Here is a 14,000-nt window from a genome sequence, read left to right as displayed (position 1 = left end):
TATCCATTTGTGGATTTTCTATTAGATACCAAACCCTAACTCCAAGATTTGGTGCTCCAAGGGTCATCAGACTCATCACAACATCACAGACAGTACACTAATCAATTGGGGAGTTCAATGTTTACAATATTCCTATTCTATTTATTTCAGTGCTTTCAAGGTAGGGTGCAACTGAGATGAGTTGTCCGATTTCACTACTCTTAGATGGGTTTAAGTTAAAAAAATTTAATCTGAACTTAAATATTATTAGTCCTTTTGAGACATAGACTACCATGGTTCACGAATCCGAATATTCCATGAATGGAGGTTTAACAGGATTCTATGAAGAACCATTCAACAGATGATTTTCTAGGCACTGAATGAAAGCCAATACTGACTTAATAGTCTCATTAGGCATGTGGGTCTCTTCTCTTTCAATCTCATACACCACCTTCACAACAATCTGAGTCTCTTTCTCTCCAATGGCAGTCAACTGGACTGTTGTTTTATATGAAGAAAACCCACTATTCAAGTGACCCCCTTTTACTACTTGTAGCCCAATTTGATGCAGTGCCTCATCAAGCTCCACATTCTTCTCCTTCTGATACCTCATAGTTGCTACATCTACCATCATGTATTTCACAAAATTATCATTACCAAATAATAATGATAGTCCATAAAAATAGAGGGAATATATGATTGAAAACATTAGAAAAATGAGGTAATTATTAAAAGATTTAGTCCTACCAGAGCCAAAATTGAAGAGAGAGCTAGACAGTGACAAGGCCACCATCTCCTTCAATGACTTCCACGTCTTTCACTAAATTTGTTACAATTTTTTAAATGATTAGCCTGAAATCTTTGGCCAAGGCTATCCACAAGGCTTCAATCCCAGCTCCAACTCTGGCTTGAGTTTGTACCTCCTTTCTCATTTTCTCCAATGTAAATTCTTCAGACATGGGTTTTGAACTTTTGATGAGTTGGGTTATGTATTTAAAAGAAATAATTAATTAATATTAAATGGAGAAATAAATAACAAATTAGCCTAAAAGCATCTTAACTTATATATCATAGGGTAGCATGATAGATGATCTTTTTGCCTCCTCCCTAAGATTTAAATAGTGAAATGAGGCAGGAAAATAAATGCTTTGCTTTTCACTCACTTTATTTTTTTTATTGATTTAGAATTTTTTTTTTCTTTTTTTTTCCCTTTTTTAAGTAAACTAATTAATGGGTGTTTAATAAACCAACTTAATAACTTAAATTCATTTAATAACTTCATGTAAGTTATTAGATAAATTATATATGTTTAGTAAAATAACTAATAATGTGATTTAAAGTAAAAATAATTAATTTATTTTTAAGTCTAAATCTTTATTTTACCTTTTTACCCTCATTTGTCTTAATTATCTTAATGATATCTACTTTGCTACTCTACGTCATCCACTATTACTTGACCTTCTTTGTCCTAATTATAATTCAAGAGGATAAATATATCAATTTAATAATTTAGAATAAGTTTTAACTTAATTTTATTAAACAACCTTAATAATTAAAGTAACTCAACAACTTAAAGATAATTTAATTTAAAGTCAATTTAAGTCATTAAGTAATAAGTATTAAGTTTTACCAAATACTTATTAATGGGTGTTTGGTAAACCAACTTAATTAATTAAAATGATTTAATAACTTAATTTAAATCTTTAAATAAATTAAGTGAATTTGATAAAATAATTTAATAATATAAGTTAAAGTTAAAAATAACTTTAAATAATAAATAAAAATAATAAACTTATTTTTAAGTTCATATCTTCATTTTATCTTTTTATCCTCATTTGTCCTTAATATCTTCACAATCTCCTTTACTACACCACGACTTCTAATGTTACTTGATCTCTTTTACCCTAATTATAATTTATGAAAATAAATATGTCACTTGAATGATTTAAAATAAGTTTTAAATTATTTTTATCAAAGAACTTTAATATTTAAAGTAAGAATTAAATAATAAGATTTAAGTAAAAAATTTAAATATAATTTAACTTAAAATTAACTTAAATTATTAAATAATAAATATTAAGCTTTATGAAATACCCTTTTATTATATTGTCTTTTTTTTTATATCTTTTTCTTCAAATAAACCATCATAGTATGTGAAATAGAATTACTCTTTTAACAATCTACCAACTCATACTATGTTATTTTAACATTATAGATTGGAATTAGCTTGAGCATAGATAAACCGGTCAAGCTCACTGTAGGCTTGGGTATGGGTTTAGTTCAAGCAACCCTTAATCAAGATGAACCATCCTATTGGGTTCGATTGAAATTCAATTTCTATAGAAGCCCATACGGCCATACATTTAATAAAATTCAATTATTTTACTTATATGTGATATGGTTTGACTTAGTGGCATTGTCTTATACGGTCTTTAAATTCCCCTTCAAAATCCTTTGCATAGACATTCTTTAAGGATATTTTTCAAAACCTCGTCGGTTGAGCTCGAACTTCAATACTCAATTGGGGCTCTAGCTTCAAAATCAGTACTAGCCTAGCCTTAGAGAGGTCAGGTTGGGTTAGGATAGAGCTTAGTGACAAATTGAATTGTGCTTTGACTCGAAAAATTTTTACGGAGTCATGTCGAATTTTTGGTTAATAGCCCAAGTTCATACCCCTAAATATACATTAGAGTGGATGATTTTTTACATGAGTAACCATATAAGACTTGAAACAACAAAAATTTAAAGGTTTTAGATTAAGGCTAATCGTGTTTGTGTTGTTTTTATGTTGATCCACTTCAAACAACCTATTTTCACAATCATAATTTTTTTTATTATATTTTTAGCTAATCAATTTTAAAAAAAATAAACTAATTAATAATTCATATAAATTTAAAGCTTTAACTAAGTTAAACAAGTTATAATTGCGTTAAATGAATCATAGTGGTTGAAAATTATGTGAATTACTCTTAATTTTTGAGTTAATTTAATATATCTCAACCCAACTTAATTCAACTTATTTATTAAATAAGTCATAGGAATCATGTCATATCACCTACATGGTAATCGGATGATCTTTATTTCAAAATAATCAGATGATTTTCATTTCAAAAAAAATTGGATACAATTATTAAATAGATAGTATTCTGATTTTCTCAATCTTACGATGATTTTACCTTTGACACTGATATTAATATAACAAAACACAACCCATTTAACACCCCAATAGGACACGTAAGGAGATATGAATAGATTTCTAAATATGTTTTAATCATTTATACCACTTTGATACATTTAGAATTTGTTTGATAATCGTTTTCAAAAGTAATTTTTTGTTCTTTAAAAATAAAAACCAAAAAAACATATTTGACAACCAAAAAACAAAAAAACAATTCCCCTTCTTAGAAACAGAAAATAGTTTATGTTCTTAAAAACATAAAACAATTCATGTTCTTAAAAACAGAAAGTATGGTGTTTCTCATAATATTTTTGAGTTATTTTCACTTATTTTTAGAAGATTATTTTTAAAAATAATAAACAAAATACTACATGTAAAAATTATTTTTAAAAACATAAACTCAACAGGTTAAAAATATTTATGGTTGCAAATAGACTTTGATTTTATAAAACATCAAAAAATAATTTTTAATAACGGTTCTCATAAAAAAAAAAATCAAAATTATTCTTAAAAGCAGTTACCAAATAGAATCTTTATTAGTTTACTAGCATTGGAATGCATCACTGAGCCTTTATCAGAGGAGCCCAGCCTAAAATACAAAGAGTGGAACTCCAAGAGCGGTTGTAACAAGCAAGATTGCAACTACATGCAGGATTGAAAATTAGTATTGTATCTGCAAGAAAAGGTAAGAATGATTTATCCTTTCATACGGGATCAGGAAACACAAAGCAGAAAACACGATTAAGCAAACAAATGTAGGTTTCGATGTCGGTTCAGCCCTGCGAAACACAAGCCACCATGCTTCTAACACATGGGACAAGCGCCTCTCCTGAGGCACTTTGCTTGATCTTGCAGCCCACACCCAGCAACTCAGAACTTTGTCACGTTGGTTTTACTTGATAAGGCCTCTTAACTTTCCATGGATGCATTCATATTGTCATAATTTACACACATATAGAGTTGGAGTGTTCTGATCTTCCAAAGTTTCTGTTTTCAAGTTGCCAATTATAAAACTAAGTTATTAACCCAAAGCATTGACCAAGATTATTAATCAAGCAAAGTATTTAAGAAATCCAACCATGCCCATGTTCCTGCTTCAAATTTCAGTCAAAGACTATGTAAAAGAAAGCTTAAAGAACACTTGATGGATAGAGTAGCACTATAAGCAAACCCCACTTGTCTGGTTCTACAAAACAGCATGAAAGAGATGGGTTTTGATCAATCTGCCATTGAAGACGAGCTATGGAGATCTTGAGCAGCAATTGTTTGTTGATCATTCTGCTATGCTTTGTAGCTGGTGTAACACAAATCAATGCAGAAAGCCGAACCTGCACAAATCGCAACAGTCCATGCTTTCTTAAGCGGATAACTTGCCCAAGTGAATGCCCAACATCATCATCAACAAACTCGAAAGCTAAAGTTTGCTATATCAACTGTAACTCACCCTTATGCCAGGCTGAGTGCAAGAGTGAGATGTCTTCTCTTCAACTATTTCACTTTCATCATTTAAACTTCTTTGGCTGTGTTCAAACGTCTGGTACTGACCTTATGTTTTGGTTTGATGATCATAGATCGTAAAGCAAATTGTAACAGTCCTGGAGCTGCGTGCTTGGATCCACGGTTCATTGGTGGAGATGGCATTGTCTTCTACTTCCATGGGAAGAGAAATGAGCATTTCAGCTTGGTCTCTGACCTCAACCTCCAGATCAATGCCCGCTTCATTGGCCTCCGTCCAGCTGGGAGAACCCGGGACTATACTTGGATTCAAGCTCTGGGAATCCTTGTTGACTCCCACACCTTCTCTCTGGAGGCTACCCGAGCAGCGGCCTGGGATGATGAGATTGACCATCTGAAATTCTCTTATGATGGGAAGGAACTAGATATACCAGAAGGCCATCTTTCTGCATGGAACTTCTCAGAAAATGACCTGAAAGTGGAAAGAACATCAAACAGAAACAGTGTTGTTGTCACTCTACCAGAAATTGCAGAGATTTTAATCAATGTTGTGCCCATTACAAAGGAGGATGATAGAATCCATAACTACCAGATACCTTCTGATGACTGTTTTGCCCACTTGGAAGTACAGTTCAGATTCTTTGGCCTCTCGTCCAAGGTTGAGGGAGTCCTAGGCCAGACTTACCAGCCAGATTTTGAGAATCCAGTAAAGCCCGGCGTAGCAATGCCAGTAGTAGGAGGTGAAGACAAGTACCGAACCACATCACTTCTCTCTGCAGATTGCCATTCTTGTTTGTTCTCACCAGCAGGAGTTTTCGACCAAAAGGACACATTGATTATGGACTATGGTACACTAGACTGCACTGGTGGAGCCACCAGTGGGATGGGAATAGTCTGTAGAAAATGAATCATACAGTGACAGAATAATTGAAGTTTATGCCTCTTGAGAATAATTGGGGTTGGCTGGCAGAGAGCAAGGAGCCCCCTGTCCTGCCCTAAGTAATGAATTCCAGTTCATTCAGTATGGAGTTTTCTTCCTTCTCATTGTTCAATCAAAACATGCAAAATCAATGCAGTGTTTTCTACCTTTGCTTGGCAAAATAAATGTATGTATTCGATCTAAGCAATTTCGAGGATTTGGGAAGGCACTAAACTTAAGAAGTTAAGAGACAACCTAAATATTCATAAACATTGGCAGCCCCATTCATAAAAGGTTTCTCATAACCATCATTTGGTTAACACAGAAACGGCAAGGAAAATCATTTTCAAGATTTTGAGTTACTCATTATTGTTTTTCCATCTCCAAAACAATGAAACTCCAGGCTAGCTAAAGGCTAAAGCATTACATTAGGCTCACTGATTAGACTTCTGGGTATTCTTGGTTCCCAATAAAGAAAAATTTAAGGTTCAACACTTTGATCTCACTTCATCCCTGCATTTTCTCCAGAGTCAGGTAGAGAAGATCATCTTTCTAACCTAGAATGGATTTCTCATAATTCTGAAAAATACTAGTGCAGCCAATAAGAAATTTTACACAAAGATGATATAAAATCACAAGAAATTTTTTGCTACAGAGATAACATACTCTGCCTTATTTTCTGTACTCGTTTTGTGAACATAAACTTATAATGCCAATACAATCCATATACTCAGAATGAATTCAATCAAGACATTAATAGAATCCTTGTGGTCTAGGCACAATTTCTGATGGATTAATTGGCACCCATCAATCAACTATATTACAACCGAAAACATATTATGGATGAAAAAATGAGGTAAAAGCCCAGAACAATGAACTTAGAAATAACCTTCATGCATTTACTTGGAGATTGTACTCTCGAGGCCAGGTCAGCCAAATCTTTAGTGGGGCATCCAGCAGCTGAGATCACAATATCATGGAAATTGTTTCTTCTCATCTTCCACGAGGGTTTACTAGCTGAGAGAATACAGCACTTGTAGCTGCATCTTCTGCATCATCGTCTGTGCCAGAGTGCACCCCATCGATCATACTAACGCTGTTCTCAAATTGCTCGATTGGTGTCAACTGAATACCTGCAATATGATTTGTGCTGTTATCTTCAGGTTCTGTGAGAGCCAATGACGTCTCCTCAAGCTGGAGAGCATATTCTAGATTCCACAAGACATCCCCCATTGACGGCCTGTCAACCCCATGCTCAGCCAAGCACTTCTCAGCTGTCTCTCCGAACTTCTTAAGAGAAGCTGGATTCACCTTCCCAACCAGATTTGGATCCATGATTTGATCCAGCATACCCTTCTTTTGCCAGCTCATTGCCCATTCTGCTATATTAACCTGCTCCCTTGGTAGAACAGGGTTTAAAGCTGGTCTGGTGCAGAGGACTTCCATTAGGACCACACCAAATGAATACACATCAGATTTTTCTGTGAGCTGCTGCCTTCTAAAGTATTCAGGATCAAGGTACCCAAAACTACCCTTAACAGCAGTGCTTACATGGGTCTGATCCAGGGCAGGACCGGTCTTTGAGAGGCCAAAATCAGCAACTTTTGCTACAAAATTCTCATCCAAGAGAATGTTTGTTGTCTTCACATCACGGTGAATTATGCTCTGAGCTGCACCTGTGTGAAGATAATGAAGCCCCCTTGCAGCTCCAATGCAAATTTCAAGTCGTTGCTTCCAGGAGAGAGATGGTAGATCTGTTCCATAAAGATGGCTCCTTAGGGGACCATTAGCCATGTACTCGTAAACCAGAATCATCTCTGATCGTTCATCACAATAGCCTATAAGAGAGACAAGGTGGCGGTGACGGAGCTTGGATAGCATTTCAATCTCAGTTCGGAATTCAGCAAGACCTTGTTCAGATCTGGGGTTTCCTCTTTTGACAGCTACTTTAGTCCCATCTTCAAGCGTTCCTTTGTAGACCCTACCAAAACCACCAACTCCAAGAAGCAGGCTCTCATCGAATTTGTTTGTTGCATCCATGATTTCTTGGAACATGAAGAGCCGGCCAAGATTGGTGGAAGCTAATGAGATGCAGCTCGCTGTTCCACTCTTTTGAGAAGTCGTGGACATCTTCGTCATGGTCTGGGAGTTTCCATATAAGGGCAAGGGAAGCCATGGATGCCCCTGGGTGGGGGTCTTCGACCTACGGGCAACAAAGCAGCAAATACAGAGAATTATGAACACCACAACAACAGAAGCTCCCACAACACAACCAATAATGATTCCTATCATGTTCCTTTTTGTGGGTGGTTGGGGAAGGAGACTCTCAACTGAAGAAAGCCCATCCAAGCTTTTAGCTCCATTGCTGATCCTCATGATCTCCAAGCCATTCATAATTGCATTAGTAACATCAGCCATTGTATCTGGACCCACACTAACAGTCAAAACATCTGAATCTGCTGAAGAGTTGGAGATGAAGTCTTTGTAATACGGTACATTCAAATCACCAGTTAAGGTTGAGAGATCAAGACTCTCCAGAGCAATATCAGAATTTATGAACAAGTTGAAGACAAGATTGTTCAGAGACGTGCTCAAAATGTCACAGAAATGCACCCGAACAAAATACATGAAGTCTGGATCGACAGAGAAAACCCAAGTTATATTGAAGTTCCCATTGCTTACATTTGCATTACCCATGGATTCGGCAGTGGAATAAACCAAATTCGGCGCTGTTTCTGTTGTGACAGCAGTAGTATATTTTATGTTTCCAGGGTTCACCGAAAGATTCTTGGCAGAGCTGTTCACATGGAGGTATTTCTCATCATTCTCCCAAGTTCTTCCAAGTGTATCATTTTGAGCAGTGAGCAAAGGACCCCCCATATTCAACCGGTAGACAGTTTCAAGGGCAAGTTCAGAAAGGCCGCTAAAAGGAGCAGACGGGGACAGAGCCAGAGCCTGATCAGGAAAAATCTCGTTTGGAACAGAGACAACTTCGATCGCATTGACAAAAGCAACCGAATTGTTTAAAGGGATGAAGGTGAGGGTCAAGGTATCCGAAGTCACATTGATTGCATACTCCTTGAACAAGTAAGAACCATTATAGTTCTTGAAAGTGAAATTGTTCAAGAGCACAAAACTATCAGTGACTACAGTTATTGAGGCTGACGTCAAGTCATGGCTGGAGTTGGAAATAGGGTAAAAATAGAGACGAACCCAGTGCCGCCCTTCCTGCTCAATTTCAAATTTGTAAGAAGCTATCCCGGAGAAAATACGAGCAGATTGATAAATGGGAGGCAAGACAGTGGAACTGGAGACAGCAGTGACAGAATTTGCTTGACTTTTCAATACAATTGAAGATTGCACTGAATCAGGAACAAAAGTACGGCCTTGGAATGTGAGGTTCTTTGAAGATCCACAGGCAATTAAGTAGTTATCAACGGGGGTGAATGAGGCATATGATCCATGGCCAATGAACCCCAAAAGAATAACGGCTAGAATCAAAGGCCCCCATTTCACTTTCTCCATTTTTGTGGTACTGGTACCCCAAACCCTTGAGTCCTTGAAGAACAGAAACTACCCTAACACCTCACCAATTCAAATTCCCAAGCCTCCAATCCACCAAAGATCTGAAAAACTCAACTCAACAAGACCCAAAAGGTCCTACAAGTAAGCCCTCAATGCCCTAATAGCTCCCACCTAAAGAACCCTTTTTCTTCAAACACCCCAGATCTAACAAAACCAATGACACCCTCTACCTCAGGCAGCAACTAAAGCACTAAAATCTCTTAAAAATTACAGACCAACACGGCGAAATCAACAGCTTTGCCTAATATAAGGACCAAAAACTCAGGTGCAGATGAAATGTTGTGACACAAAACAGAGAAAGATCAAAGCTTTTTTAGAACAGTGCCCTTACCTCATCTAGACACCCAAATGCCTGCAGTCAGCAAATCCACTGAACTGGGTCTGGCTGAGGGAGGAAACCCAGTTGAGATTACATGAATGGCGCCATGAAAACCCATCAACCACGCCCTTTTAGCTCAGCTGCACCCACTCTTTCCAGGCTGTTGATTAGGCTGTCATATACAGAGAAAAGGGAGGACCCACTAGACTACCAACATGAAAAAGAAAAGAACAAAAAAAATAAAAATAAAAACACACAGACAATCACCAAACTATACACCCAAATTAACAGCTGTTATTTACAGATATTGTAGTTTGAATTTTATACCGAATATCTTGACCAAGACCTGCATTAAATTTCAGAAATCTCCATGAAACTTCTGCAGCAGAGCTTTGTTTCTATTTTTTTCCTTTTTCATTTTTCTCTTTTTGAATTTTTAAGGCCTATGGGAAGAGAGAGATTCATACACATGTACATGCGCTAACAGCGGGATGGGGTTTGCTCTGCTGGGACCAACGATCATTGGGACCCATGCTTACGCGCTTTGGAGAAGGAGAGGAAGCAGATGACGGCGTCATTTGACCGTGGTGTATGGTGTTACCGTTTGTGGGAGGGCGTACGGCTGTGGCCAGTTGACGGCGTTAATGGGCGTGACTTTTGTTGTTTATAAAATTATTAAACATGATTTCGTATCGTTAAAATGATTAGTTGATATATAATATTTAGGAATTCTCGTGAGCATGAAATTAAGAGATGGGGGGTAAAACTTAACACTTATTATTTTTAAGTTAAATTATATTTAACTTGTTAATTTAATACTTATTATCTAATTTTTATTTTAAGTATTAAGATTATTTGTTAAAATTAACTTAAAATTTATTTTAAATCATCAAATTAATATATTTATTTTATAAATAATAATTAGATTAAAGAAAATTAAGTAACAGTGAAGAAAGTAAAATAATAAAAGAAATTGAGAAGATAATTATGAGCTAGAGACATAAAAGAATAAAATAAAAATGTGAATTTAAAAATAATTAATTATTTTTATTTATTATTTAAAATTTTTTATTTTAAATTATTTAGTTATTTTACAAAACGTATTTAATTTCTTTAATGATTTAAATTAAATTATTGGTTTTACCAAAAACCTTGTAATAGTTTTAAAATAATGACATTTTTTATAAAATAAAAATAGTAAATATTTAAATATAATTTAAAATATTATTTTTAATAATGCGTCACTTAATAAATAAATAAAAAGTAATCATTCTTTATTTTAGCATTGGCCACAAATTTTCATAAAATCTACAATTTTTTTTTATATAGATGTTTAGTAAAAAACCATTTGTTAATGATTTTATTTCAAAAAATATTCTCTTTGACCATTTTTATTAGCATCGAATGTCAATTTTTATTAAGCGTTTGTTTGGTTGTTGCAAAATATGAAAAAGACTATATTTTTTTCATATTTGATTATTTTATAGAGAAATATTAAATATAATTAAATTTTATATATTTTCAAATTATTTTATCTTAATAGTTAAAATAAGTTAAATAATTTATTGATTTTAAATCATTTTTTTTTCCTTTGTATTTTTTCTCAAATTTCCTAAAATCAAATATAGCTTAAATAGCTTAAATGTAAGATGTTTTTTATTGAAGCTTTTAAGAAAACATTTGTCAGGGACTTTGAACGTAATTGATATATTAGTTGTCACACCAAAAGTTTGGAATCAAGAAATATATCATAGACTTCAAACTTTAGGGTGTGACACAATAAAAGCTAATGAAACATCAAATTTGGGAACCCTATTCTAAAAGAAGAAAATTATGAGGTGTTCATCAATTAATTAAAATAACATTTTATAAGCGAACATAATTATAAGGCGTTTATTAATATATTAAAATATCATTTTATAAGACGTTTTATTCAAAAAGGCAAGGGCATTTGGATGATTCATCTCCTCTCCTCTAGGGTTTGGGATGAGGACAACATAGATCATATCATGACACCTCAATATGATGTTTCATGATTTAAATGATTGGAACTCATCGTACTTGATTGAGATAGCAATTTTTATATTGAATTTTGATTATTACATTGATCTCAAAATCAATTAATATCCGATAAAATAAATTAACTTTATGCTTATTTCAAGAGTTGTGACATATTCGAGTGACATTATTACACTATAACAAATAGTATAATATTAAATAAAATATGACTTAATTTGAATTTTATTGAGTTAAAGAATATTTCTTACTTTTTACTTTTAAGCGTTAAAGTATTTGATAAAACAATTAAATTTAAAATAATCGATAAATCTATACGAGCCAAGCCAAAGAAAAAAAAAAGATGATTGTAATAAGAAGTTGGCAAGAAATTAAAGACATGTTTGGTAACGGTCAATGTTCTTGAAAAAAAAAACAATAAAATATGTTAAACAACTATAAAATAGAAAATAATTTTTTGTTTTTAAAAATAAAAACATAATTTTTTTCAAAGAATATCTTTTATTTATTTTCTAAAATTCATTTTTAAAAATAATTATATAAATATGAAAAAAAAAACTACATATAAAAGTTATTTTTAAAACACATTCAAAAACATAAAAAAGAAATGTTAAAACATTTCAACTTCTCAACTATATTTGTTTTATAAAACATTGAAGAATAATTCCCAAAAATTATTTTAAAAACAATGATCGCTAAAAGGATTGGACAATGTCGGTACATAATTATTTTAAATTTTTTTTAAAGGCATGTTAAATGTAAAGTTTTTACAAAAAAAAATGTTTTAGTAATAATAATTGTATTTATTTTTTGCATATATTTTTTAATATTTTAATAATTTGTGTCTCATCCATAAATATAAACATTATTAATTTCAATTTCGTGTTTTATAACAACAAATGACATTAAAGTTTTTGCTATTTATTGTTGTTAAGCTATTGAAGTTGTCATTTTTCACTACTAAATTATTTTATCAAATATGATTCATTTAATTATTCGAAATGATCATCTATTTTTGGGTGGTGCATGGCATGATTTTGAGCTGCCGCATCTCTTGACTTCAACTCCCACTTGATCACCGTTCACCGATGACTTCATTTTACACATGGAATGGTGGGGACACACTTGGATCGTAACGCGTCTTGTCCGGCTGCCGCTCCATATTAAGGCTATGCATTAATTTGGAGAAGCACATGACCCGAGCTAAAAGGGTAGTTGTCCCTCACTTTGATCATAATGTTTCTTGACTAGCATTGTGAATTGTCCTCCACTCTATAGCATTGTGAATTGTCCTCCACTCTATGCCTTTATTTTGGTGATGCTTCGTTTGGGCCAAGGAGCCATTCTCTCATCCTGTCTTTCCTATTAGAAGAATAAGACTAAAATCATGCTTGGGAAGTATTACGAAATAGAATGGACGATAAGAAATACAGAATAAGAATATACAGATTTATGTGAAAAAACTTTAAATGAAAATAACTACACGTAAAAAAGAAGAAGATCCACCATATTATAAAAATTGATACAAAAAGGAAAAATCGTGAATGGGTACTATAAAGGTATAATCATCATCATAATTTTAAAACTCTATACATCATATATATATATACACCAAAAAATTAACATCATCATGATAATAATTAACAAAGCAAGTTCACATCATAAGGCAAAATCCCTTCACCCCCAAAGGGATCAATGGTGGGTTACGGGACCAAGTTGATAATTTTAGATTCATCACATAAGTTTTTTCAAGTTTGACCAAAAAGAAATTGAGTCACCAAACTTGAATAAGAAGTATATTTCTAAATAGTTTTTAAAATAATTTTTAAAAATTATTCTTTAATATTTTATAATATAAATACCTGTTTTAAATTTTAAAATATTTTTAATTTATTTTTATATTTTTAAATATGTTTTAAAAACTTTTCATAAATAATATTTTTACTTTTTTATTATTTTTTATATTTAAATAATTATTTTTTGAAACGCCTCTTAGAAAATAAGTAAAAATAACTTAAAACAATTGAAAACTTTTTATGTAAACACCATATAACATTACCACATTTAAATCCAACCCATTTATCATGCACATCTGTGATATGCTTAACGACTTTAACAACTTCACGGCTTTGAGGAAAAGTAACGGTAACGGGTGTGTGGGTTGGGTGAAGATGAAGTGACGGCGTTTAGGAGGCGTAACGATGGAATCTTGAAATGATTTACCGTTACAAGTGACGTGTGAAGCTAAGTTGTTTTCTATAAACCGCCGCATTCAAGCACATGGCCACGATCCCTAACGTCCCCATCAGTTTCCGTTTTCATTATTATTTCTCCGTCATAAATCTATATCTTTTCTTTTTCTCTTTTTTTATTATTTTTTTTTCCCCAACGAGAGCTAGACGCCTCAGCACAGGGAGAAGACTAATTCACATGCTTTTCACCTACTTATAGGAAAGCTAACTAACACCACGCCACGTACCCTCACTCAACCAGGGTCCAGGGAGGAGGCACAGGCACGTGTCACGTTAGGGTAGGGACGTTGTGAGATG

The 14,000-nt window shown here is 33.4% G+C and overlaps 2 protein-coding genes across 5 annotated transcripts; one reads left to right on the top strand and one right to left on the bottom strand.

The window, feature by feature from the left end:
* Window positions 1-4,220: 4,220 nt before the first annotated feature.
* Window positions 4,221-9,857, bottom strand: LOC117908700 (receptor-like protein kinase THESEUS 1). Of its 4 annotated transcripts, none has more exons than XR_004650237.1 (2): window positions 4,602-9,838; window positions 4,221-4,485 (listed from the first exon to the last, which is right to left on the bottom strand). XR_004650237.1 is itself a non-coding variant. In XM_034822381.1 (2 exons), exon 2 carries the CDS (start codon window positions 9,054-9,056, stop codon window positions 6,525-6,527), a length of 2,532 nt encoding a protein of 843 aa, XP_034678272.1. In that variant the 5' UTR covers window positions 9,057-9,642; window positions 9,763-9,857; the 3' UTR covers window positions 6,154-6,524. The 4 variants fall into 4 exon arrangements, 2 of the variants coding, with proteins under 2 accessions (XP_034678272.1, XP_034678274.1); XR_004650236.1 differs by having other exon boundaries at window positions 4,221-5,084; window positions 5,209-9,838; XM_034822381.1 differs by lacking the exon at window positions 4,221-4,485 and having other exon boundaries at window positions 6,154-9,642; window positions 9,763-9,857.
* On the top strand, window positions 4,400-5,636 carry LOC117908701. Its single transcript, XM_034822384.1, has 2 exons — window positions 4,400-4,625; window positions 4,729-5,636. Exons 1-2 carry the CDS (start codon window positions 4,400-4,402, stop codon window positions 5,517-5,519), a joined length of 1,017 nt encoding a protein of 338 aa, XP_034678275.1. The 3' UTR covers window positions 5,520-5,636.
* Window positions 9,858-14,000: the final 4,143 nt, after the last annotated feature.

The sequence above is a fragment of the Vitis riparia genome, chromosome 19 (genome assembly GCF_004353265.1).
Source record: "Vitis riparia cultivar Riparia Gloire de Montpellier isolate 1030 chromosome 19, EGFV_Vit.rip_1.0, whole genome shotgun sequence".
Taxonomy (NCBI): domain Eukaryota; kingdom Viridiplantae; phylum Streptophyta; class Magnoliopsida; order Vitales; family Vitaceae; genus Vitis; species Vitis riparia.
The sequence above is the reverse complement of the archived record's forward strand: the minus strand, read 5'-3'. Positions and strand labels throughout refer to the sequence as shown.

Bases quoted from the DNA above. Each gene is read 5' to 3' on its own strand.
- LOC117908701 (XM_034822384.1), top strand. From the start codon at position 4,400: ATGGAGATCTTGAGCAGCAATTGTTTGTTGATCATTCTGCTATGCTTT. The intron at 4,626-4,728 runs GTGAGATGTCTT...TGATGATCATAG, and splicing joins ATGCCAGGCTGAGTGCAAGA to ATCGTAAAGCAAATTGTAAC.
- LOC117908700 (XM_034822381.1), bottom strand. From the start codon at position 9,056: ATGGAGAAAGTGAAATGGGGGCCTTTGATTCTAGCCGTTATTCTTTTG.